Here is a 26,032-nt window from a genome sequence, read left to right on the forward strand (position 1 = left end):
AACACTTGAGAAATCCCAACATAGGTCTGGATGCATCAGGACATTCCCTATTTCGCCCTTCACCTACATGCTCCCAAATCGTCGCTTCTTGTAAACCTTAAGAAGTTCGGGACTTTCATGGAAGACTGAGATTTGGGGAATACCTGGGTACAACATATATCTCAGCATTCATTTAAAAAATAAAATAAGTTAAAATGCTCAAGGAGCAACAAACGATAGTTCATTCTTCCCTAACTTGTTTAAGATACATAGAGTAGTTGGCACTAAAGGTATGACATGCTCAGCCTGCCGAGTCCTATCAACAAGTGCAGCGATTCTCAACTGAGGGTGCCCCCTGGGCTGCTCCGAGATCCTATCCATGGTGCCCTGAGGTGCCGCACAACATTAGCATGGGCAGGTGTGCCAACCCCATTCACAAGATAAACCCAGAGACTTCAAACAGGGATCCATCCACAGGGCTAAACCCCTCCTGAGCTGCTATGGGCTTCCTGAATTCTGTGCAATGGAGGAACTGCTCTGTGATTTTCCCTGTCACCAAAAGAAAAAAAAAAAAGGGGGTGGGGGGACTTAAGCACCAGCATTTCCCAATGGCGCCTCTAGTCTGACGAGGTGGAAAACCCCTGGACTAGCAGGACAAGCTGGGCACCCTGATCCTTGGCTCCCTCAAATGCCAGGCAAACAGATGCCGGCACAAAGTCCAGGTAGAGACGCACCTTTCCAGGTGAGCTCAGCACCAGCCCTGCCACCCGGCTGGATCAAAACTGGCTCTAGAGCTGTTGGGCATTCCCCAGCCCCCGCTCAGTAGGCGGTTGGCTCCTTGGGGCAGCTGGAGGGACATTTTGAGGGCACGAGAACAACTGGCAGACAGGCCGGTGCCCATTTATTGCGCCGCTCGCCAGCCAAGCACGTTACACATGTAACGTGTGCCAGGAGCCTTAGATGCATCCGGAGCAGGCACAAGCCGCCCACCAATGGCAAAGGAAGCAACCCCAGGACCTGGGCCGGGAGACGGCATGGCCGAGCGACTCACCGCTCAGGTAGTTGGTCCACTTGTACAGCACCCCCTCCATGGCGAGCACGGCCCCCCCATCCAGCCGCGCCGGGGCCCAGGCCGCCCCCCGCGCCGCCAGCAGCCTCTGTCTACACCGCCGCGCCCCGCCGCCGCCCCGCGCCCGGGGCCATCCTGGGGCGGCTCCAAGACCCGCCTCCCCGGTGCCGGCCTCCTGAGCTGCACCGCGCTACGCCGCCAGCGTAAACTGAAAGAACCCCACGCCTCTCCACCCTCCCCTGACAGCGTAAGTTTGTCTCGGAATCGCAAGCCACGTGACAGCGGGCCGCCGCGGGCCGAGCCAATGAGGAGGCCGCGCGCAGAAGCCGGGTCCATTGTGCCGAAGTTCCGCGGGGTTTGGCGGCGTGCGAACGTTCTCTTCCGGGAACTCCGACGTGGCCCAGCCTATTGGCCGCGCGCCGCCGGGCACTGCCCCTGGCTGGGCGGGGCGATTAACGCCTCCCAATGGGTGGCTGCCTTGGCAGGCCCGGCCCCCGCGGAGGACCAATCCGAGGAGCGGTTCCCGCGCCCTGCCGCGTGCGGGGGAGAGGGAGCTGCCAGCTGATCCGAGCATGCCTGGGGGCCGGGTTTGCCACGTCTGCTGCTGAGGGGAGAGGGAGGCGGGCAAGCGAGGGTGGGCTTGATCCCATGCAGCTCCGCCCCCCTCTTTAGTGAGCCGCGGTCCCGTGAAGTGACAGGGGGACCCATGCGGGTGTCCAGCTGGGGATTGAATCCACTTGTGCAGGGAACCTAAGGGGTTGCTGGAAGGTGGCAGCTGTAGGCACTGCTTGGAACTGCCCCAAGAGAAAAGGGCCTGGGAGCGTTACCTCAAGGCAGGCCCAGGCACCCTAAAGATGTGGCTTTTGCATCTGTAATACAGACTTTTTTCTCTCTTTCTTTTCCATTTAATTCCCTCGCGGTGAAACCGAAATGATGATTGCACTTTGGGCTCCTTTTCTCCTCGCGTGTGTTCCTTTTGCGGCTGGGGCCCTCATTCCAGAAGCCGAAGTGACGGTTGAGGTGCTCCAGAAGCCATTTATCTGTCACAGGAAGACGAAATGGGGGGATATGATGCTGGTCCATTACGAAGGCTACTTGGAAAAAGATGGTTCCATGTTTCACTCCACGTAAGTAGCTCTCTAAGTAGGTGAAATGATGTGTAGCTGAGCAGTTAAGTGCCAGGTCAAAAGTTTTCCACAGTGATTTTTTTAATGAGTCTAGCCACGTGTATAGTTATTGACTGTGCTCTGTGGCACTAGTATATAACTATAAACAGAACCGTGTTCCCATTTAAAAAAATTAACATGAGCAAGAAAGCATCTCGTTTCCACCCTGTCTCTTGCAATATGGATGATATGCAAAAGCAAGTTCTTGGCTCCCAGTCCTCCAAAAAACTCCAAACAGACAACCCCTTGTGAAGCTTATTAAAGGACTGGGATTTAAGCAGCATGCTTTTCAGTTTAGGTACAGGCCTCAGCCTTTCAAATATACCTATGAATAACTTCATGCTCAAATGTAACCTCAGTATCTCTGTAGGACTTCTCTCTGGTATAAAGTTATGTCTGACTGCAGCAAATGTCCCAAAATCTTACTCTAAGAAACCTAATAGAACCTTTCAGTTAAAACCATCTTTCCATTACAGAAAAACGATGTTTCCAGCAATGAAATAATAAACTGCACTCAAGGAAAGGAATAACCAATCAAAATATAAGTCAATCAAACAAGAAGAAAAAGTTTCCAGAAACAGATTTTATCCCAAAAAAGAAATATAGTCAAAGTCTTGTAAGTCTTAAGTCTGCAAAGGACTTAATCACTGCTGATTTTTACATGAAAGGAAGTCAGCTCCTATTGTGATGGATATTAGTAAATATACTAAAATACTTAGTTCAGGATAGGTCTAAATAAAGACATAGTGTTGATGTACAATTACAGTCTTCTTGTTCTTTCATTACAGATCAGTTTTAGCTAAAATTTGATCCTTGTCTCTTACAGCTAACTACTTTTGCCTCTTGTAAAGGAGTTCTATTGTCATTCTAACTTTCCAGTGCTGACTAACTTCTGTAAGTTTTTTTTTTTTTTAAGTACCTTTGTTAAATGTCTGGTAAATAGAGCTGTTGATTTAAACAGGATGAAAAATCAATGATAAGCTGCAACACACTTTAACAATACTTTTTCCATTTATTTTTTTTTCTAACCAGTTTGAAAGGAAGGCCCTAATTCAGTGATCCTCAACCTGGGTGTTGTGGCTCCATGGGGTGCCTTGAGAGCCTTTCAAGGGCCACCACAGGGTTTTGCAATGTTAGGTGTGTAAATATGATTCACAAGATAAACCCAAAAAATTCAAATAGGAATCCATAGTACTAAAACCATTCTGATTTGTTGTGGTCTTTCTGAGTTTTTTGCAATAGAACTACTCTATTATTTTTCTGTAGACAAAAAAATGAATGAAAACTAGGAGCTGGTATTTTCTGAGAGGTGCCTCAAGTCTCTGTAAGAGTGCCTCGAGTTTATTATGGGGTGCTGCGGGTCTTAAAAAGTTGAGAACCACTGCCCTAGTTGCAGAGCTGTAGAACTATGAAGTGGATGTAACCAAAGCAGGATTGGGGCTGGGCACTACTGGGATAGGATTAAGTGCTACCAAGGTAGAAAATCTACTCACTGAAATCATCGGGAGGCTGGTTTAAAACAAATCGTAGGAAATACTTTTTACACAGCACATAGTTAACTTGTAGACCTCATAGGAAATTGTAGAGGCAGATAGTATAACTAAATTAAAAAAAGAATTAGACAAATTCAGGAAGGGACTGGTTCATTGGGAGCTACCAGGGAGAGCATTACAGAGGCTTAGTCACCATACTTTCCCTCTAAAATATTTACTGTTTTCTGCTGCTGGAGACCCTATACTGAGTCAGGTGACTTGACCCAATATGGGTTTTATGTTCTCATGCAGAAAGTAATGTTGGAGGTGCTTTTTCCAATGTTTTTCTAAAATCTCTTTTCCAAATTAATATCTGAGTACCCACAAGTGTTGAGCTGCTAGCAATGGGATTTTCCGAGTGTTACCAGCAGGGAGATTCTGTGCCCTGTAGTCTCCAGGGTGCAGAATTTTAAGTTATTTAAGCATTGACTCATTCCATTTTTTCAACATGTAAGGCCATGTTAGGGTTGCCATATTTCCAGGTCCAAGAAAAAGGACACCTGTTATACGTGAGGGGGTGGGGGGAATATGACAGTGGGGCAGTGACACGCCGATGCCCTGCCTCTGCTGTTGCCCCTCACTGCCAAGCCAGAGGGCCCCCCCCAGCCCAGCCCAGCCCTGCCAGTGTCCCTCACTCCCAAACTGCCATACCCTGCCACCCTGGGTTCCCAGCCTGCAAGCCCCTGGCACTGCCAGTTTCCTCCACCCCCCACTCCAGTGCTCCTCACTCCTGACCTGTAGCCCCCTGCACTCCCAGTCCTGCTGGAGGGGCCCCAACTTTCACTGTCCTGACCAGGCTGGAGCACAGTGGCTCTGATTCATGCAGGCAGTGGTGAAGTGTGTTTGGCCCCATCATGGGCTGGAGGGAAGAGGAGGGGAGGCTTGTGGCATCCCCCACCCTAGGATGGGGCTGCTGCACAGTGCCAGGCAGGTTGACCATGGCCCCCCTCCTTCCCCACAGCAGTATCTCCTGACTGCTCAGCCCCTGCAATGAGCACAGGTGCCAGCCCTAGCTGGCCATAATTTCCCCGCTGCCTTCAAAGTTTCCCTGCCCCTTTCCCCTGCTGGAGGGGCAGGCATTCCCCCTGGCCGCCTTGTCACAGCTCCAGCCCCCACCCTGACCAAATGCCTGGGATTTTGCTTTGCTCCACTGGTGGGAGTAGGGGGAGGGTGATTGGACATAGGCATGACTATATACTAATAAGAGATTCTTATTAATCTTCTTATTTACTAATAAGAGCTTATACTAATAATAGTTCCAAATACTATAGGAGCTTTTCTATACCGACCAATAATCATTTAAGTGGAAATTGATTACCAGAGAAACAAGGGAGATTTGCTGCTTCTAATATAAAAAGAAAATGTGGTATTAGCCCTACAAATTGGTATTGCTCAAGCAATAAAGGTGTTTTTAACTTTACACCTCTCTAGATTTTTTTGGGTCTTTATATGGAGACTTAAATGAGCAAAGCCTAGCCTGCTTTCTCTAAAGAGGTACAGTTATTGTTTAGGGATTGTGGCTAAAGGTCTGTAATGTGAGCCTGTTCAACGTGGCATAATGGTCAGTCTTCAGGTTTCTGCAGTTTATACCATAAATATTTTATACCATTCTTTTCAGCCACAAGCATAACAATGGTCAACCCATGTGGTTTACGCTTGGCATAAAGGAAGCTATTAAAGGCTGGGACAAAGGCTTGAAAGATATGTGTGTAGGAGAGAAGCGGAAACTGACAATTCCACCATCCCTTGGTTATGGAAAAGAAGGGAAAGGTAATACATCTCATACCTGCTCAAGCTCAGTATGTTCTTAATCCTGTACTGTATTGTTGCAACTATATAAGTATTCTATAAGTCTGCTTGTAGAGGAGAATTTGTCAGCCAGTTGACTGTAGTGCACCTATAACGCCAAATTCTTTATCACTGTGCACAGGTATAAGTAACAGGACAAAGTGGATGACAGATGGTATCATTCTGACTTGGTACCATTTTAGGCAACACTTGATTGCTGACGCTGTGCACAAGGTAGTGGAGATTTGGCACCCAAATTTCAGAAGTATTCATTCTTTTAATTTGAAATGTTTGCTGAAGAGCTAAAACTATCAGATACATGGAGTAACTGGATTATTTCTTTTTTCTCTGCACTGTCTTACTCAGTGCTCACATGTGATATTACCAGCCACTCAATTATTTTTCCTGACCTTGCTCTGTAACCTGGGGAATGAGTCAGACTTTCTTTCCTGCAATCTCATGAAGTGTATTCCCTGCTCTGCCCTCCACATCTGTCAACAATCAATTGAGCTGTAGTACTGGGACCCACTGCTCATTTCCACCTGTGAAATGGCTTTTAGCATATCTTTTGCTGTGATTCTGAATAGTTAAGATTTTGGGAGATTGTAAATCCCAACGTATTATATGGGATTACAGGGAGGAAACTGTCCCAGAGATCTCAGGATGTTCTCAGCAGGCCTGTTGTCTGGCATATGGTTTGCAAGGATATTTACTCTTCTGTGTCTTCTAAGCAGAGGGCACAAAATAACATGGTATGCCAAAGAGGAAATATACTTCTGATAGCTTAATCACTAACATGGATGAAGATGCTTATCTATTTTACTGACTGGAAATAAATGCTGAAAGGCGTTGTAAGAGCCCATGTGTGGTGAATTTAAAAATACAACCATTTTTTACCTAGAGAATCAGCTGCCGATTCAAATGCATGTAAAATTAAATAACTTGCCTAATATATGTACACCGAGCAAATATGCAGTCAGATAATATACTTGGAAATAAGCTAATAATCTGTTCTGTTGCCTTAAAGTCAGCACAGCTGGCAGTCAGAAGGTTACTCCAGTACAGGCCAATCATGTACTTACTGTCTTCATAAACTGTCTCATATACTGTAAGCCATTAAGTCAATTGACACCCTCAGCTGCCTGAATAGTAATACAAGTCACTGCAGTGTGGATTAGGAATCAAAACAAGGTGCTTCTTTCCAAGTCAGAAAATCAGCTTCTCTGTGTAATACATGTGCCCCAGTTTTGGGGTGTGATTTCTGGGGGAAAGGTATGTGTTGTATGAGAGGAGAATATCATAGTCCAGTTGCCAGATATCTTACATTTCTTCAAATAACCTGGTTTACAAGAAGTCTTTTCTCAAATATTGATGGACTTCCTAAGGTACTCAGTTCACTTTGTCTTTAATTTTGTCTCTATGTCTAACATCCTTGATAGGAAAAATTCCACCTGAGAGCACACTTATATTCAACATTGACCTACTAGAAATCAGAAATGGACCAAGATCACATGAGTCATTCCAGGAAATGGATCTTAATGATGATTGGAAGCTATCCAAGGATGAGGTGATTGTGCTTCTTAACTAAGTGACAGAATGAAGTAAAGTAAATAGTGGGGATGAGAAGGAAAGTTAAAGTGTGAACTTGATCTTGTCTATAAAAGCACATGGTCAGAGCAAGGCACATTCTTGGGCAAGTGCCTCAAGGTTAGAGAGATGACTCTGAAAAGTATGGAACAGGGGGCCTGGATCTGCACCAAGTTTAGGATTGTTGATACTGACTTGTATAAACTACAGCTTCTTAGAAATAAAAATTACTTGGCATTTTTTTTCATTCAGTTGCTAGTTTTTCTGTCAGCATGTGGCCTTCAAACCCAGTTGTAACACAAGTATCTTATGGCACATCAGCATGGCATGTTACTTTTGGGAAAGGGAATGGGATTTAACACTTTTCTTGGTTTACTCATTTTCATAATAGTATCCATTTTTAGTACAGACTTTAATGCTAGACAAAATGCAATTTTAAGAATTATTCTTTATACATAGGTTTTAGTCTTTTGATTTTCAGTTTCAAGTGAGACAGCAAAACTCTTTCCATACAGACATATTAACGTACACCAGTCTTGTACCTTTGGGCCTTTTCTTGTACTTGCACTATAAAATATAGCTAACTTTTATGATGAGCAAAAATATCCATGGAGGGAATAGAATGAGACTAATTCATATTCCTTTGAATTAGAATTGAACCCATTTGCTGGAACTGGAAACCTAATCCAATGCAACAACCCTCTGTTTGTAAGTCAGCATGGCAAGATATCTAGTCAGTAAAAGTTCTATTATCCGGCATCTTACAAGCTGGCATGCTCCACCCACCGTGGCACTTCCGGTTTCTCCGAGCCCCCATGACTCAGGGCAAAGCAGCCTGTTCTGCCAAGCCCCCACAGTCCAGGGGCCCCGCGGGAAGGGCAGTGATGCAGCAGGAGGGACAGCGATGCCGCGGAAGGGGTGGAGGGACACCCCAGATGCGGCATGAGAAGTGGCGGCTGGGGCCACTCAATTAACCGGCATATTTTGTTATCCTGCATTCCCCGTTCCCAGGGGATGCCAGATAACAGAGCTTTTACTTTACCATATTTACTCAAATATAAGACAACCCTGATTGTAAGACAGCCCCCACAATACATTTATAAATTTGTTCTTTACCAGGTATAGAATCTAATTATTGGAGGTTTGCTTTAAATCTATCCCTCTTGCACTACTACAACTGATTAAATTAAATCTGGGGGGGTAAAATGGCCCTCTTGTCCTCTTCCCCCCCCTAACTTTTTCCCCCTGCAGGTCCTTCCCCTACCTCTTGCTCTCAGACCCTGCTCTCCCTGAGCACATGGAAATGAAAACAAATTTGAAAACACTGATGGATGAACGGACACATCTTATCTTTTTGTTTTTAACTGATGCAAGCTTTAGCCCAACTGCAAATACACTTTTAAGTAACACTTTTGTACATCCTTATATAGAGTAAAAACTGCATGATACTTGCCCAAAGGCAAAAAGCTCATAATTTACCATATAGTTCATTGGGCTGGGCCCCAGGAGAGGCAACAGCATTTCAAACCACATAGCCACATGTGACCCCATAGCTCAGCAGTGCACCGTATATGTGTATACTCTAGATATGCCCTCACAAAGGATTCACGTGCTAATTAGCCCCCGACTCGCAACTGGAACCAGGTGTCCTTGTCATAAACCCTGGAGTCCTCCAAAATGTATGTGCCAGATGAGGTGCAGGGCAGCCTGGTTCAACTTCACCTCATGGAGGGTAGGGTCACAGTAATCATATGTGACAGGCTGAGGAGATGGGCCAACAAAGGGATTCTGAGTGAACTGATTGGGGCCCTGTTTGGTGATGTTTCCCAGACATTTAAGGCTGGTGAAGAAACAGAAATCATTGGAAATAGGAAAGAACGGTACAGCTCAGCTGTGGGAGCAAAGAGAAAGTAAAAATGTGTTCAGTGTAGTAGCTCACCATGACTCAGAAAAAAGCTGGCACTGGGGAGGACTGAGCACAACGAACACTACTCAACTACTGTATTTTTTTATTCAGATGGGCTGCACTCCTCTATCCTTGTGGAGATACCACCATGAGGTGGTTTTCAGCTCAGATTGTTTTACTTACCTGGCAGGGGAAATACCATTCTTCTCAGCTTTGAATGACTTGGTATAGTTAGAAGGTGGAGATCTGTCCATTGCACTACAGGCAAGTACCCCTGCAAGAGTTTACAAATGCCTCCAAATGTGTGTGTCTCAGCTACACAATTTATGGTAATGGGGGATTGCTCTTGGGCTTTCCCTCTAGCTTGCTCCTTCAGCCTTTGGGCTAGGAGCAAGTGAAGCACAGGGGCATCCAAACTCCAAGGCTTCTAGGCTTTGGGCTTGCATATAGGATGTCTATCATGGATTTGGGAGTATCAGAAGCCCCAGGCTGAAGAGTCTAGGAGGTAGGATACTTGCCGGTGGTAGCACCACACAGACTTTACAGTTGAGCTTGCTCAGTTGATGCAGTTTGAAACTGATTTGGTCTGACACGAAATTAAAGAAGAAAAGTAGTAGGTTCCCACAGGATCTCAGCCTTTTGGCTAAGATCAAGCATTTTTGGCACCATGGGGAGGATGTCAGGGCTGGCTCTGGCCTTCCTGGTGTCAGCTTGGTATTCCATTATCTCTAGCCCGGTGCCCATTGCCTATAGAGAGAATATCCACCTGTTTTTCTTCAAGGGCCAAAAAGGCTCCCATCAGCATGTTTGCCTGATATGGGCCATGTGTTTTATAGTTATGTTCTGTATTTTAATCAACTTCATAGCTGATTACTATTACTGAGCACATGCTGCTTTTGGCAGCAGTTTAACTATAGACAATGTACAAGCAGCTTTTCCCTCTTTGCTGATGGAGGGGGAAATAACTTGTCTCATACTTGAGTAAATATGGCATTAATGTCTATGTATGTACTAAACACTTAAGTACCCCAGTCCATGGACTGAGACTTTGTAGTGGTGGAGAGGCTTGTATGTCCTGATAATCCTCAGAACTGTCAGAATCCCAAACTCCTGGCGGGGTCACCCATGGCAAACAGGCCTGAGGGAAGGTTTCAGATAAACCATGGGTCCAACCCCAAGTCCTCAGCGATGGATCAGGCAGAAGGTGATGTCAGGATTTTAGTGGCTGTAAAGATTGAAGAAGGCTACATCTTGTCACTAAGCTCAGATGTCTACCTTGTCAAGATCGTGTGATTGCTGTTTCTGCACACCAGCTTCCTCGCATTAAACAAAGTCATGCACATGTGGCTATCACAGGAAACAACACACTGTCCTGTACTAACCTCTAAAAGCCCTGTAGCAAAGGACCAGTGGTGACAAATGCAGGAACTAGTAAATCTAGCAATCTCCAGCCACAAATCTACACTGGGGCTACAGTAATCTGAGGGTCATCTTGCACTTAGGTTGAGACAGATGTGCAATTTGGCAGCTGCTACCATGACTGAGCAGTCCTGTTCAGAATCCCCTCTGCTCATCCCACATGAAGGTGTTAGAAAAGGTGCCTTAAACCTAGGTTTTCTTATCTGCTTCTGGCTAGATAATTGTGTCCAGTGGGATCACTCTCTCTGTGGTTGAAAACATCATAAGACAATGGTTTTTGCAACATGGAACATTCACACCTTGATGAATAACCAAGACAACAAATAACCAGAAAGAAGAATTGGCATAATCTATAAGGAGCTAGTGAGATACAACATAGACATTGCAGCTCTGCGTGAGACAAGATGACCAGATGAAGGTCAGCGGCGGGAAGAGGTTGGAGGCTATACCTTATTTTAGAAGAGGAAACCAGCCCAGGACAGATGTGTTCACAGCATCAGCTTTACCACCAAGAATCAGCTCCTCAGTAAATGTATGGAGCTCCCTGTGGGCATTAATGAATGTCCTATGACCCTCCATCTTAAGCTCAGGAACAGCCAGTATGTCACCATCATCAGTGCATATGCCCCAATGCTCAATGCTGCTGCTGCTGTCATTTCTACTCCAACCTTGACCATGCACTGACTAATACTCACAAGGAGGACAATATCATTCTCCTCTGACTTGAATGCCAGAGTTGGATGTGACCTGGAACTCTGGAGTGGCACCACTGGGAACTCCAGCAGCATCCTGCTGAACTAATGTGCAGAGCATGGTCTTAAGTCAGAGTGACAAATACAAGACCACCTGAAGACACCCTTGCTTTAAGCACTGGGGCCTCCTCAACTATGATATTGTTAGAGTCCATGATCAAATGGATGTCTGTATCATGTGAGCCATGTGAGAAACCAATGGCTACTGGACAGATCACTGTCTTGCAGATCCACTTTGAACATCCAACTTGCTCTGAAATACTGAAGACAGCCAAAAGCAATGTGAAGGGCTCTCAATACCAACTCTCTTCAAGATCCAAAAGTCTATAAGGATCTCCAGCAGTCTCCATGAAAAGCTCTGTGCCCTGTCCACAAAGGAAGGCAACACTGAGGAACTCTTGGAAGAGGTATAAAAACCACCATGCACATGGCCTATGCTGAATCCATTGGCTACTTCACTTTTTGACACCAAGACTGGCTTGATGAGAGCAGTGCCAAGATCCAAGCCCTTCTTGACCAATAGAGAAGGGCTCATTCTGTTTAGCGAGATGATACCTCATCCCAGCTGAAGGAAGAGACATATCAGCTCTTCATAGCCAAAGCTCAAAGGAGGATCTGAGAAATCAAAAGTAGTGGTGGCAAGATAGTCAAGGAGATCCAGATCTATGCTGACAAAAATTACATACATAGCTTTTTCCAGGCACCAAAAGCAATCTAAGACCCAACTCCCACTGGTTCTACTTTCCTGTGATTACAGGATGGCTCAGTGCTTCTCAAAGACAATTAATCTATCCAGACAAGATGGAAAGAGCACTTTGAGGCACTCCTGAATCATGAGTCAACTGTGGTGGATACCACCATTGAGAGATTCGTTTGTCACCTGAACTAGAGTCAAGCAAGTATGTGTCATCATCCCAACTCTGTTTCCCATTTTTTGACAGTCATCCTGGTTCTCATTAAGAGCCATCTTCTTTCCAGAATTGATATAGAATACTGAAGGGATGGACCTTCAATCTGGGATGTTTTCACTTGAACATCAAAGTACTCAAAACAACCATCCTGCACTGTAGATCTGGATCTTGGTGTCTTTCCAGATATTGTGATGAATAAAAAACACACCAAAACAATTTCCCAAAGGAAGCACTTGTGCACCAGATCCTGTGCTGGACCTCCTCAACAATGTTTACTCTCTAGCAGAGGTGGCTACTGGGTAGGGGAAGTGCTCAAAACCTACTGCCATCATCTCAAGAGCCCGGAGAGGTATCAACAACAATGTTGCCTCCGGAAAATCCTCCACATTAAATGGGAAGATTGCTGCACAAATGTCAGCATCCTTGCTGAAGCCAATATTACCAACATTGAATCAGCAATCCTCAAGCACCAATTTTGCTGGGCCAGACATTGTATATGGATGCCAGGCTTTTGATTCCCAAAACAAGTGCTCTACTCCCAGCTTAGTAAAGACCTGAGATCTCGTGTTGGGCAGAGGAAATGCCATAAGAAAACATTGAGAGTATACCTCAAGAAAAGGGATGCCAACATCAAGAGTTGGGAAGATCTGATTGCCAACTGAGTCCAATGTCACTGCAACCTCAACCGAGTACCAGTCCATTTCAAGGTGACATGTCTTGCTCTTGAGAAAAGAGAGTGGAGGAAGGAATAGGCCTTTGGCTTATTCTACCCTGCAGAAAGATCCACAACTTCTGAGGATAGGTCTGTAATTCAAGGATGGGGGACTCTTAAGTCACCTCAAGACCTATCAATGAGCTATGGTAGAGATCATCCTCAAATTGAGGGATTGTTGACTGTGACTTAAGCATCAAGCATCAAATAATATCCTGAAGTGAATAAGACAGAAACTGAGCCACATATGGTTTAGCCATATGACCAATGTGGCTTGCTGTTAACAGGCCGACATTAAACAATGTTTTGGTAATTCTGGAGCAAGTGAACTATAACTACTTAAAAATGGGCAATATTCTTTTTACCTGGTAAAAAGCATGGCAGATTAGACCTCTGAGGATTTCAAGTTGCTAAACCTCAGACAATAGAATGAGTGTTGATTTTTGTTATTGAAAATGCAATTTAACTGTATACTAACTGGTTATGGTTAGCTAACTGGTTATGGTTAGGATGTGTATTTATTAGATCCTGCCGCTGCATTGGCCTGTTTGTTTTTGTTGCATTTTTGTTGTTTATTTGTTTGTTTCTAAGACTAAATATTTTTATTCCTATTTAGTAGCAAATTCCTATTCTAGTAGCAAATGCTTACAATGGACAGGTAGGTCCAGCAGGTAACAAAGATCTGAGGTAGGTTTCTTTTTTTGTATTGAATTGTTGCTAAATATCTATATCCAAAGACAGTGCTTTGTTACCTAAATAGTTGGTAGCCAAAAATTTCCATTGTCTAGATTTTTTCACTTTCCAGCATAGACACAAGACTACAGGACATATTATTATTAACTTTTCAGAAGATACTGTAGTTTTTAGAGTAACTTGCACCTGCTGTTTTCATTGCCTGTCATACAAAAGACCTTTTTGTCCTCGCTAAACTTATCCATTAGATAAGTCTGTTATCCCCTTTGAGACATGAGCAATAGATATTTATTGCCTAATGCCACTTAGCAAATATACTGTTTATTCAAATACCCATTAAGATGATTATTAATGTCCTACCTTGTCCAATAGGTGAAAATTTATTTGAAGAAGGAATTTGAAAAGCATGGAGCAGCAGTAAATGACAGCCAGCATGATGTTTTGATTGAAGACATCTTTGATAAAGAAGATGAAGACAGTGATGGGTTTATATCTGCCCGGGAGTTCACATACAAGCATGATGAGCTGTAGAGAAGCCCAGCCTAATAATTCTCCATGTCACAGAGGTGGCAGTGACTTACAAATTGTCTAGCTTTGTAAAATTTTTAATTCAGCATTTGGAGCTGACAGGAACAAATGGAAAGAAAAAACATTGTTTTTCTATACAAAAAGGGACTTCTGTTGATGATCCAAAATGCTTTTAACTATTTTTAGATATTAAAACAAAGCCGCTTTTGTAAATCTTTTGAACTGCTGCACCTGGCAGCAATAGTGTTTCATTTACTTTGTATTAATTTATTTTGCAGTTATGAAACCAACATGTGATATAACAAATATTGCTAAAAAATCAGAATCCAGCTTAATGCTTACCTTGTATTGTTTTCTTATGTGCTAATGACAAACATTTGAGTTACTCTCTTTGATAGTATACTTCTTATTTAATTTTTAATTTATGGCTTAATTATTTCACCTTGCTTTTTCTATGCAAATCAGAATTTGAAGAACAGAAGCAAAATGTGCCACACTGTTAATAAGAGGTACACTGCAAAGGTCAGACAGTTCTCGTTGGTCTTTTCAACTCTAGCAATATAATGTAATCTACCTGTATGTGAACAGGAAACATTACCGATATCTGATCATTTATTTTTGTAAGCTTATTAGTGTGTGCCTCATGTGCCTAAGCCAACCATGTATCTTGTATTTATTATGATGCTATGATCTAGAGTCAAAGGGGGAGTTAGAGATCAGCAGGGGTTTGGGGTTTTAGTTTTGTTGTTTTTTTTTTTAACTATTACATAATAACATTGCAGTTTGGCTGAGCTGGAGACAGAATTTGTGTGTGCGGTCTTTGAAAATTGCAAACTACAGAACAACAAATAACTCTTTTAAGTAACTTATTCCTTATCTTTCAGAAACTCGGGAACATAGGACTAAAAGGGCCTCCGGGGCCATTGATAAACACCTCCTTGTTTGCAGGCAGTCATTTACCTAAATAATTCCCAATATCTCCACTTCAAACTCTCATACACAATTATGTTCATGCAAAAAGACTACACCTTTGTCTTCATGACCTCTTTGGTCTTCCACCAAATGCTAAAACCTCATGTTTCCTGACATGAGGTAAAAAGGTATCCTAAAAAGAGCCCCATTACAGTAGCTCAACTGCTGTGTCACTGCCTTGTAGAACTTCTGTTTTGCCATTACGTATTAAAAACACAGTTTAACGTTAAAAGGGTATATACTGTATGTTTCTTACAATGTTCTGTGAGTGGTATGAAAGTAAGTTAAATAAGGGTCCTGACTTTTTAAGCAATAAAGTCATTTAGAAATTCATACGTAGGGTATAAAACCTGATATGATACTTTGTCTTGGTATAAAATATTCATAAGAAAGATATTTAAAGACCCCTGCATGACAGGCCAGTAATCTGACACGTGAGCATAAAACATGTAATGGCAACTACATGGTTGGAGTCAGGCTTAGATGTTTAATTGTTGCCCTAGTTGTAAAGAAGGTGATTTCAATGCCTTTGAGAAGGGTTGTGATTTGAACCAGGCTTCCCTTGCTGGTACATTTAGTTGTCTTACTTCTGTTGTGGGCCAAGAGCTGCAGAAGCCTACATTAAATGGATGGGACAGACCTGACGAAAAATTTAAAGTTGTGCTCCCTGCTGCATTTGAATAGGCTCCTGAACTTAGAGGAAAAGATTTCAGGATGTTTAAAAGCATGGGATCATGACTTACATGGAGATGTACTCTCATTGTCTGAATAGCCATGGTACAACTGGGCATAGGATATTCAGGCTGGTAAATTCAGTGCTTGGGGGTTGATGTAACAGAAATTTCCTTGTTGTCACTTCCAGTAGGGGCAGCAATTGGCATCCTAGCCTATGCAGTCGGACCAAAAAGTTTAGAGATTTGTAGGACATTTGTGCTATGGAATTCAGGGGGAGGCATGGGGGCAATCCAGCATAATGGACTCAGATAGAATTGGACCTAATGAATAGTGAATCCTACAGGATGGCGAGGTAGAAACCCTTGTATAAGGTATATGTAGCACTAGAGCTGTCAATCACCATTAACATGCACAATTAACATGTTAATTGGTTGTTGCATTAATTTTTGTAATGCATTAATTACGCACATGGTTTTGGAGCCTGTGCCTAGGCTCTGCTCCACTGCCATCATCGCTGCCTCTGGACTGCCCAGTAGGGCACTGGTGGCAGTGTAGAGGACCGCAGGGCAGCGCAGGTGTGGACTCCTGACTGCTGCAGCAGGAAGGCGGTGGGGGCGGGGTGGCAGCATGCACAGACACAAGCAGCCGCAGCATGCACATGGCCAGGAACGCAACCCAGCAGAATGTAGAGCAGCACCCAGCAGGTAAGTTTATGGGGGGGAAAGGGGTGGAGGGATGGGGTGAATGGAAGAAGGGACCAGGATGGGGGCAGACCAAGGCCCCCTCAATGAGGGAGGGTGTGAGGCCGGGGTAGAGGCTGGGTTGAATGGGGCCCCAGGGCCAAGTGGGTTGTGGGATGGAGCTGTTGGAGGCTTGTCCAGGGGTGTAGGGGGGGCATGGCTCCCTGCCACTGCACACACCCCAGGGGGAGGCATGGGGGCATGTGTCCCCTGAATTTCTGCATGGGGTGGAGGTGGGCTGCCCTCTCTGGGCTGGGGCTCTGCTCCTTGCTGCCTTTACCCTGGGAGCCACATGATGCCATACTGTGCCTTCCTCCACTGGGTGGGCAGGGGACACATGGCACAGCCAGCATGCAGCTCCTAGGGCAAAGGCAGCAGAGCACAGAGCCCCAGCCTGCAGTGGGCAGCCTGCCTCCACCCTGAGCACAAATCCAGGGAGCACATGCCCACCATGCCTCCCCTGGGGGTACGCGCAGAGGTGGGGAGCCAACCTGCCACCCCCCTCCCGCCCCCACACCCATGGATGAGCTGCCTGCAGCTCTGTCCCACCCCAGCAGTGGGGCCCCATTCACCTCAGCCCCTGCCCCACTCCCTCCATCATGGGGTCCTCAATCTACCTCCCACCCCTTCCGTCTCCCCCTGGCCCTTTCCTTCCAGAGACTTACCTGCTAGGCACTGGTCTACGCACTGCCCAGTTGTGTTCCTGTAGGGTTACCATATTTCTAGTTTCAAAAAAGAGGACATCTGTTGGGGTGGGGATATTATTTTGTTTGGGGGGGGTAGTGATATGCCCCCGCGCCTCGCTACCAAGCCACAGCCCCCCCCCCACCCCAGCCCTGCTGCTGCACCTCACTCCTGCCCCACAGTACCCTGTATCCTGCCAGGGCACGCGGGGACCCCTCCCTGGGCACCAAACCCCACACACACACCCACAGCCCCCCAGACCTTCACAAATTCCCCTCCCCCACACACCCACACCCACTCCCCAACTATGCAGAGTACCTTCATAAATTTGCATAATTTTGGTTTTTTCTGCACATAATTTTGAGTTTTTAGCTGTGCAATTAAAATCACAATAGCAACTAATTTTTTTAATCACGCAACTAATCACGATCACATTTTTAAATACGTGCTACAGAGGGCTGTCAAATTATCTTCATGTCAGATAGTCCTAAAGTAACCTGCAGAGCACGAGTACAAGGATATTGGGGTGCATGAGGAGTTATTTAGGGAGATGTTGGGCAATGACATGGACTCTTGGCCTTAGCCAGAGCACTCCACCCACCCCCGAATTAGAACCTCAAGCACACAAGGTGGGAAACAGCTAAGATCTGCCTCTGATCTGTGATAATATATATCCTAGGGCACAACTGAGTAAGACTGTCTTCTGTCAAGACAGACACAGTGGCTGAAGCCATAGACAGTTTTTAGCTGGGTGAACTTCCTAGTATGATTCTCACAGGCCAGGGCATCAGTTTCATGGAAATGTGTCTGCAGAATCCTGCTGTGCTGCTTTGGGTCTGATCCCAATTTTCTTGCAGTGTATCACAGGCTAACCAACAAGCTAAAGGAGAGGTTTAGGGGGACTCTTCAAATGCTGCCACTAACATTTATAGAGGAACATCTGCAGAACTAGGATAAGAGTTTACTTCATCTGTTTGCTCATAATGCAATTCCCCAGGAGGTGAGAGGATTTTCCCCGACTTTAACTGACCTCTGATACCCACCAACAAGATGAAAGGAAGACCTTTGTCAGGTAAGCCTCACGAGCTCTGCTCAAGAGAATCCACCCGTGGCCTAAGTGAAATCCAGTATGATCGCCCTATGCATGCCCAGCCCAGTGGAAAAGCAGATCAAGTTATGGTGCTCACTCCTGAAGAGGCTGTTTAAAATCATCAAGTAGGTCAATGAGGTCAACTAAATGCTCCAAATGTTTCATATCAATTTGGTGAAACCTTGGCAGAGAGAATTTGGTCTTAACAGCAATAAGGTGAGAGGGAAAGAGGATCCCCTGATTGATCCTTCACTGGGCTCCGCATCTCTCCCTGAAAACTTAACCTTGCACAGCAAGCAGAGGTCAAGCACCTGTTGCAGATTTTCTGGCACATATTCTTCAGTAAGCCTGGTGACACTAGTCTTTCTTTTCCCTATGCAGACAGGACCCATAGACTTGAGCAACTTTTGTTTCCAGGGACCCTGGTAAAACACTTCAGTCAGACAGTCTATAGGCTAGTGGTGTTATCCCTAGTGGTGCTGGTGCCTATAAGGCAGGGCAAAATGCAAGCTATCATGTACTACATGGATTGTAGAAAACTCAGTGCTGTTATAGAGACTAGCGTGTACCCCATGCCTAGAACAGATAAGTAAGGTGCATGATACCTAATTACAAATGACCTCACAAAAAAATCATTAGCAAGTACACTGAACCCAGTGGCCAGAGTTTAACTGCATTTATTACGTGTGTAGAACTACTTGAATCCTGGTTTTACCATATGGACACAAGAGGGCTCCAGCTACCTTTGTTGGGTCATTTTTAAAAAAAAGGATTCAGGAACTTGCCTTGGAATGCATTGATGCTATTGGTATTCTTAGACAGTGCTCAGAAAAGGATCTTAATGTTGAAAATGTGTTCAGGCACAATTGGGATGTAGAATTGACTGTAAAATTAAGTGTAAAGTATGGGTGGAAGAGGTGGATAAAGCAGGCCATCATGTGGGAAGCAGCCATGTAGATCCTGACAGCCTTTGAAGGGTACAGTCATCCAGTTTATAAAACACATACATTTGCAAGAAATAGAATTGGATCTTCCTAAGCTAATGGGAGTGTGTGCTTATGGCTCAAAGTATAGAACTCAGCTAAGCACTCTATTTAAAAAAAATAGTGTGTAAAAGAGAGAGAGAAGGAGAAATAAGTCCTATTAAAAACATTGCTTTAAGGTAAAGAAAGGATTAGCTCTAGTGAGTTTGGAACTAGAGGCAGATGTGCTAAACAGAACATTTCATTAGCTCACTGAGTCTTTGTTGCCTAGGTTGTGTGTGCAATATGTGAAGTAGTTATTGGAAGAGTACTGCAGTAGATGATAGCACATTACCTTTGGCTATTGCATATTTGGCAACGGTTAGACCAGGGCTTCCACCTGGTGGCCCACAAACTACATGCAGCCCCTGAGGGATTAACTTGTGGTCCCTGGACTCCCACTCAGCTACTTCTCCTACAGATGCTGCAGCAGCAGCTGAGGTCTCTGGGTTCTTACTCCCTCCTTTGGTTTCCACTTCCTGCCTTTGCCCCAGGGGGCTGTGTGGCAGGGTCTATGCTACACTGTGGAAGCCTGCAATCAGAGAGCTGAGGCTGAGGATGTGGTGCCTGCAGGCATGGTACAGCAGGAGGAATGCCCAGACAATGTGCAGAGCAGGGCATGGCTCATGCTGGTACAGCAAATATAGTATGAGGCCCCTGCCTGGTGCAGCTCACACAGTATGGGCCCCCAGCCACTTAGAAGCTGGGTGTCCTGGGTTAGGATAGTAGGGTAAGCATTATTTCACTTGTCTTAAATGGGTTCATTGGATGGTGAAAGCTGTGAAATACATGGCACCATTCTTTATTGCCATCTAGATTCTGAAAAACACTGTAATAAAAAAATAAATATTTACATATTTCCTAAACTTTATTACAGATATCACCAGAAGGTTAAAGCTCCTGGGGCCAGATCCTTATTTAGCGCAAAACAGCATAGCCCCACTGAGCTAAGTACACTCACAGCAGTTAAATTTATCTGGCTGACTGTATTTACCAGTTTGTCTGGCAGCTGGGTAATAATCCTGCATTTAAACTAAAAACAAATTGTTCCAACTTGCCAAGTCAGCAGTAGGTTTAGGAAGCGTGTTCAGCCATTTGAGCATTCTTATACTGAAAATATCTGTGTGAAGATGAAGTGACTTAGTCAATACTATTTCTACTTAACATTTCTCTGAAGGTGCACCTGCTAGTAAATCCATGGGGCATACTGCCTCAATGTCAGCAGATATGTTCTACCTGCAGTAAAGATATCTGCAGCTGTAACAGTGTAATCAAAGGAAGAGAATTCAGCTGGAACTGAAACTTCCAGTTGTGCATAAAGTTCAGCATACACTTCTCTCATAAAACATATTTTAAAACATTTGTGCATAGAAAGTTGCACTAAAGAGATTGCAACTTTCCATCTCTCCATCTGCATTTTTGTAGTTTGTCTTGCCTTTTTTGGATATCTACAAAAGCATATGCTAATGCTCTTCAAAACAGTAACTTGCCATCCACAGCTGCCATATAGCAATTAAAGATTATTTATTGAAGGCAGTGGAAGTCATTGATCTTGATAGAAACAGGATCACTAGTAAGAGCCTGCATATATTTTTTAAATTTAGCTTCACAGTGCATTACCACTAAACAGCTTTTGTCACAGCTTTGGAAATGCAACTTATACACCAAAATGCTTTAAAAAAAACTTGCTTATTATTTTTCCTTATAACGCTGCGGTTCTGATCAGAGCGATACAGCTGGTAATCCTTTTTGATCCCAATGGCTAGCCTATTTTCAGGGTTGTGTGTTTAGTTTCTGTTATGGGGAAGAAATTGATGATGGGGTCAGGTTTGTTTGATTTAGTCACACTGCCTACTGCCCCCTCTGCTATCACCTTTAAAGGACCTTATATGTAACTGTGTTTCGTCCTGGCTTTCAGTTCTATCCTATATACCACCTTGTTTATTTGCATTAGTACTGCCTTATCCAGCTTTGAGCTCCTACCCTTCTTCTCCTGAGATTATAAAATCAGACCAGATCCCCATATGATCTCACATCATAAATGTCTATTCATTTTATCTGAGGTTATTCTCACATTTTCTCTGATAAGGTATGAGGTTTTTCAAATTTGGATTTTCAAGATTCTACATGGTCCAATTACCTCTTTTCTCTTCTTGAATTGCATATAAAAAGTTAGCTCTGCCCTTAGCTGATACCATACATGATCAGTGCTGGCATACACATTGTATTCTGATTAACTACTATTCTGTAACTGTCAGGTAATTTAATTTGCTGATCCCAGTCCTTTTGATGCTGCTCTAGAAAGATGACTAGCTGCACCTTTTAGTCCAACTGAACCTTTCCAACATCCATCAGATTGTCAAGAGTACAGGAGTCATGTGGAATCCTAGAACCTTACAAACTTGATTAAACAATTTGGATTCAAAGTGTCTCTCTTGATTTACATGCAAATCACCAAGAACTTCAAACACGGTAAACAAATTAATTCACTAGAACCTCTGCATAGTCACAGCCTCTTGGCCTAATATTACCCAAAAAAGAATTACTTCATAAAACCGCCTATAATTATCAGAGAGTATGAGTACCTGGCTCTTTGTCAGACAGAGGCCCAAGCACAGCAATAGCAATACATTTCTTTAATGTTGCTCCTGGGTGTCTCTTTGTTAAAGGGATCTTATTTGCAATGCAAGCAACACATTTCCTGCACCAGTTTTCTATGGCCTGCTTCTCTCAGTTTAGCTAAGGTTTTTGCAACTGCAAATCTGCCATATATTTTAAAATCATGATATAACCCAGAAGGCAGCTTTTTAATTCTTTCTGGCAGAACCAGCTGGTACCTATATGTGGATCACCCTGTTTCCACCCCTCCACCTCCACCTCCTCTACAATCTTTCATTAATAAATTGTCAAGATTTCTCAGTGGCAGACAATGTTTTTTTGGGTAGATGTAATATCCTTTATTAGACCAACTAAATAGTTGGAAAAATTGTTTTTTTGCAAGTTTTTGGGTGCAAATGGCCTTCTTCAAGCATAGCGAGAGTAAACTATGTCCTTAGATCAACACAGCTACAACCAACAACCCTAAAGATTTCTCACTGTGACTCAAAAGCATTCATTGAGTAGACCAAGGGTATACCATATTCCAAACTGGATGCATTTGTCACATGATTTTCCTGTCAGGCTACTCTCTTTTAATTGTTCTGGATCTATTCACTCAGTTTCATATCTCATGTCACACAGTTCATGTCATGAACCAAGAGCCACCTGCATTTCTATAAATGTTGGGAAGAAAAGTAATGAACTTGCCTTCTTGAACATGTTCATTTCTTTGAACAATCAAACCTTCGCTCTGAATTAGGGCACTTCATGCAATTAACCTCAAGCAAGGCTATCCAGACAAAGCATCAGCATTTACAGTGCTTGGGCCAGGGGCTGTAAAACTAGCACTGCAGTTTTTCAAACTACCTGGCAAGTTGTCCTTCAGGATTGCCAAATCTAAAGAACCATTCAGAGATGCAAGGCCTGCTATGACCACAACCTTTCTCTTGCTCAAAGTGTGGTGAAACTTCTCACTGTTGGGTGTTCCTCTCAAGTGATATAATAATTTAGCTCTAGAGAACTTGGACTTTTGCTATAAGAAGTCACCACCCTCTTAAGTGGTGTTCTTGTGTCCCCAAACCACAAGCACTTCTATTTGAATTCACTATCAAAGAGATTTTGAAAAACAGGTAGAAGATAGGAGAAATCACAAGGGCCTTTTCCTGCCATGGTATCCCTTTTTCAACCAATCTTTTCTCACCAAGCTATGAGTTGGCAATATGGATATACAGTTGGACCCCCAGTTACACGGTTTCGAGTTACACTGATTCACGTATACATGCTTTATATAACACAGGGGGAAGGTGCCCAGGGAAAAGCGGCCCCTTGTCCGCCCCATGGCAGGCGCTCCCTGCTGCAGCTGCTTGCAGCCTGCACAGGGCTGTCCTGAGCAGGCACAGGCAGCCCCACGCAGGCTGCAAGCAGCTGCAGCGTGGGGTGCAGGGCACCAGGCAGGCGAGAGGATGCTTTCCCCCCGAGCTCAGCACCAGCTTGTAACCCACCCCTGCTGCCAGCCTGGGCCCTGTGCCAGCTCTGGGCTTGCGTGTTGGGGCTGCGCCATGGTGGCCACAGCTACAGTCCCCCTGCTTTCCGTGCTGGACAGTGTTTGTTGCTGCTGCCCACCCAGAGGAGGCGGGGCACCTTTAAGGGGCAGGGCTACCCATGCGGCCCTCGACAGTTTGCCAAAACTGGGTAAGCAGCCCTCTGTCTGAAATAATTGCCTGCCCCGAAATAATGTGACCATGTTTCAACTTACGCGATACCCTGCTTCACGTTTACACTGTTTGCGGTAGAGCAGGTGTTAGTTTGTGTGCGGGCCGGAGACGATCCGGGCCCTTTTTCCGCGCCACGTGGGCTGTGGCCAGCAGCCCGGGCATGCTGGGTCAGAGAAAACAGGCAGCCTAACTCATAGGCCAGTTGCCATTGACCTGCGTCCCCTAAAATCCGAAGTTGCCGCTTATTAAGTCCAGAACGCTGTAGGAGAAAGCCAAACATGTATCGCTGTTCTGGTGTTCTCCGTGGCAATGATGGAAGATCGGATTCACGATGTCTTGTGCCTTGAATCTCGGTTGGGTGTCGACAGTCCCGATCAATAGATAATCTTGGCTCCATCAGGATACGGAGTCGTGACAACTGACGAAGGAGATTACACACGGGTTGGTTCACCATTGGGTTAAGCAGAATCCGGAGGACAACGATGTTCTTTCGCCCATAAACCTCAAGACAACTATCTAGGCTGTGAATGGTTACTGGAACGGTTCCAGGATCTCGTAGATGACGGTGAGGCCATGGTCTTATTCGCTGGAGTGATGTCAGTCCCAGCGCGCATGCTCTGGGGTTCCAGGCACAGTACGAGACTCCGATGATTGCTAACATGAGTTGTTCTGCGCCGGTATGTTCTGGCCGTCCTTCATGCCATACATGGGCTTTTTGACCGATCAGTCCTGCAACAAGCGCTGGCAGTGGAATAGGCCAGTGAACATTGACCGCTATCATGTTGATGTCAGTGGCATGTCCTCTACTCCATGAAGCTTGTCTGACTAAGAAGCTTGCTTCTTCCTGGTTTAGCAGGTTGGATCCAAGTTCCACGACTAAACGTCCCAACCATACAGCTAGAGTCTCTTCAGGTTGGATTCTTGATTCTCTACACAAATCCTGTAATTCAGTTCTGGTGCGAGCATAGTAGGCAGTAGCAACTCGATTAGTCGTTGTTGTAGGCTGAACTGCCACTGCGGGAGTTACTGCTGCTGTTACTGCTTCAGGCAGGAGGGGTGGATGCACTCCTCTGCTTGACTCTCTCTTTCGTCGGCAAGAAGGCACGGTCGGCAGAGGCGGCGCCGCGGCGCTAGGCGGGGTTGCCGGAGACGACGCTGCGTCGATGGGCGGAGTCGCTGATCAAACTCTCGCGGATTCCTCCGAAGCTCCACCCTTCTTTTCCGGTTCTTCCACACGGTCTCCCTCTTGCTCGGCGCCATCTTGGGCTGGCGTTTCAGGATCCCTTTTCTCAGCTGCTTCTTTGGCCGCCTGAACAGCCATACACAGCTGGGCCTTCAAACTTCAATTCTTATTCATTAAATCAGCAATTGTACGGAAAGTTGCACTTAATTCTCCCCCCTTGTCATACCGCGGGGCCACCCTCTCATCTGCGGCGCGTTCCTCCGTCTCCAAATCTTCGCAGAGCTCAGATGGAAGCTCGCGACCCCTTAATCTAGACGCCATGAGGGGAGGGAACCGGCCGATCGGCACCGGCTCTTCACTCTCCCGAGTATATCGTGGACATCGGGCACACTCCCAGGTGAGGGTCGGGTTCACTGCGCCCGCCGGGTTGATTCTGGTGAGGGACACAGTATCGAGGGGCCTGAACAGGACCCCCTCGTCACTCATTATACACCCGAACGCCGCAGGGAGCAAATACACTTCTCTCTCTCTTGGGGCTCCGTCTTCGGAGGCTCCCTCTTCTCCCTTCAGCGAAAGGCGTCCGCTGACAAATCTCTCACCCGTTCCACCCGCCTGGTGGTAAGCGATATGCGCCTCCAGCTCCTCAAAACTTTTCACTTGGCGTTTGTTATTGCGCCGAGGGCAGTTCTTAACTAATTCTAGCTCTAGCATGTTCTCTCCTGATCCCATCCTCGTCGCCATGTGCGGGCTGGAGACAATCCGGGCCCTTTTTCGCGCCGCGCGGGCTGTGGCCAGCAGCCCAGGCACGCTGGGTCGGAGAAAACAGGCGGCACACTAGAATTAGTCATGGACTCGTAATGGTTGATTCAAGATTGCTTACTTACACCGAAGATGGTCGCGGTGTAGGCTGGACAGTTTCCCAGGCACAGCTCCGATTAAATCCTCGTTTGAGGACTACGACAAGCTCGGGTCTCTCCCACGGAGTTGTTGAGGCTCCATGGGTCCTTTTGCGCGCAGGGAGAGGGATACGGCGAGGATTGCGAACGGCGATGGGGGAGGCTAGAGGCTGATCAGACCTCTGTTGCCTGCTTGAAACGCGCTGGGTCCGATAGGCTCCGCAGCACTTAGAGATCTTCACACAGCGTGAAGTCTCCTCCTCCTGGTGTTCGTGGAGTCCTCCAACTTGGGCGGAAACCACTCAAGCTTTTTATACGGCTAGCAAGCCAATCACTAGCCGCCACGTGTGAATAATTTCACGCAAGCCAATAATGGGGCTCGAATTATCATACAAATGGCGGGAACTCTTTGCAA

At 45.4% G+C, this 26,032-nt stretch overlaps 2 protein-coding genes across 2 annotated transcripts in view; one reads left to right on the forward strand and one right to left on the reverse strand.

Moving 5' to 3' along the window:
• PLEKHA8 (pleckstrin homology domain containing A8) overlaps nucleotides 1–1,212 on the reverse strand; it is a 45,988-nt gene extending 44,776 nt beyond the window's left edge. Inside the window, exon 1 of the mRNA XM_014603125.3 lies at nucleotides 1,031–1,212. Coding sequence (XP_014458611.1) covers nucleotides 1,031–1,070 — 40 coding nt within the window. The 5' untranslated portion in view covers nucleotides 1,071–1,212. The remainder of the gene's footprint in view (nucleotides 1–1,030) is intronic.
• Nucleotides 1,213–1,688: 476 nt separating this feature from the next.
• On the forward strand, nucleotides 1,689–15,347 carry FKBP14 (FKBP prolyl isomerase 14). The gene is made up of 4 exons (XM_006265244.4): nucleotides 1,689–2,175; nucleotides 5,365–5,516; nucleotides 6,974–7,101; nucleotides 13,887–15,347. Exons 1-4 carry the CDS (start codon nucleotides 1,979–1,981, stop codon nucleotides 14,043–14,045), a joined length of 636 nt encoding a protein of 211 aa, XP_006265306.1. The 5' UTR covers nucleotides 1,689–1,978; the 3' UTR covers nucleotides 14,046–15,347.
• The last annotated feature ends 10,685 nt before the right edge of the window (nucleotides 15,348–26,032 follow it).

The sequence above is a fragment of the Alligator mississippiensis genome, chromosome 5 (genome assembly GCF_030867095.1).
Source record: "Alligator mississippiensis isolate rAllMis1 chromosome 5, rAllMis1, whole genome shotgun sequence".
Lineage (NCBI taxonomy): Eukaryota > Metazoa > Chordata > Crocodylia > Alligatoridae > Alligator > Alligator mississippiensis.

Coding starts and splice junctions, on each gene's coding strand:
- FKBP14 (XM_006265244.4), top strand. CDS start 1,979: ATGATGATTGCACTTTGGGCTCCTTTTCTCCTCGCGTGTGTTCCTTTT. Junction 2,176..5,364: donor GGTTCCATGTTTCACTCCAC/GTAAGTAGCTCT, acceptor CATTCTTTTCAG/CCACAAGCATAACAATGGTC. Junction 7,102..13,886: donor GGAAGCTATCCAAGGATGAG/GTGATTGTGCTT, acceptor CTTGTCCAATAG/GTGAAAATTTATTTGAAGAA.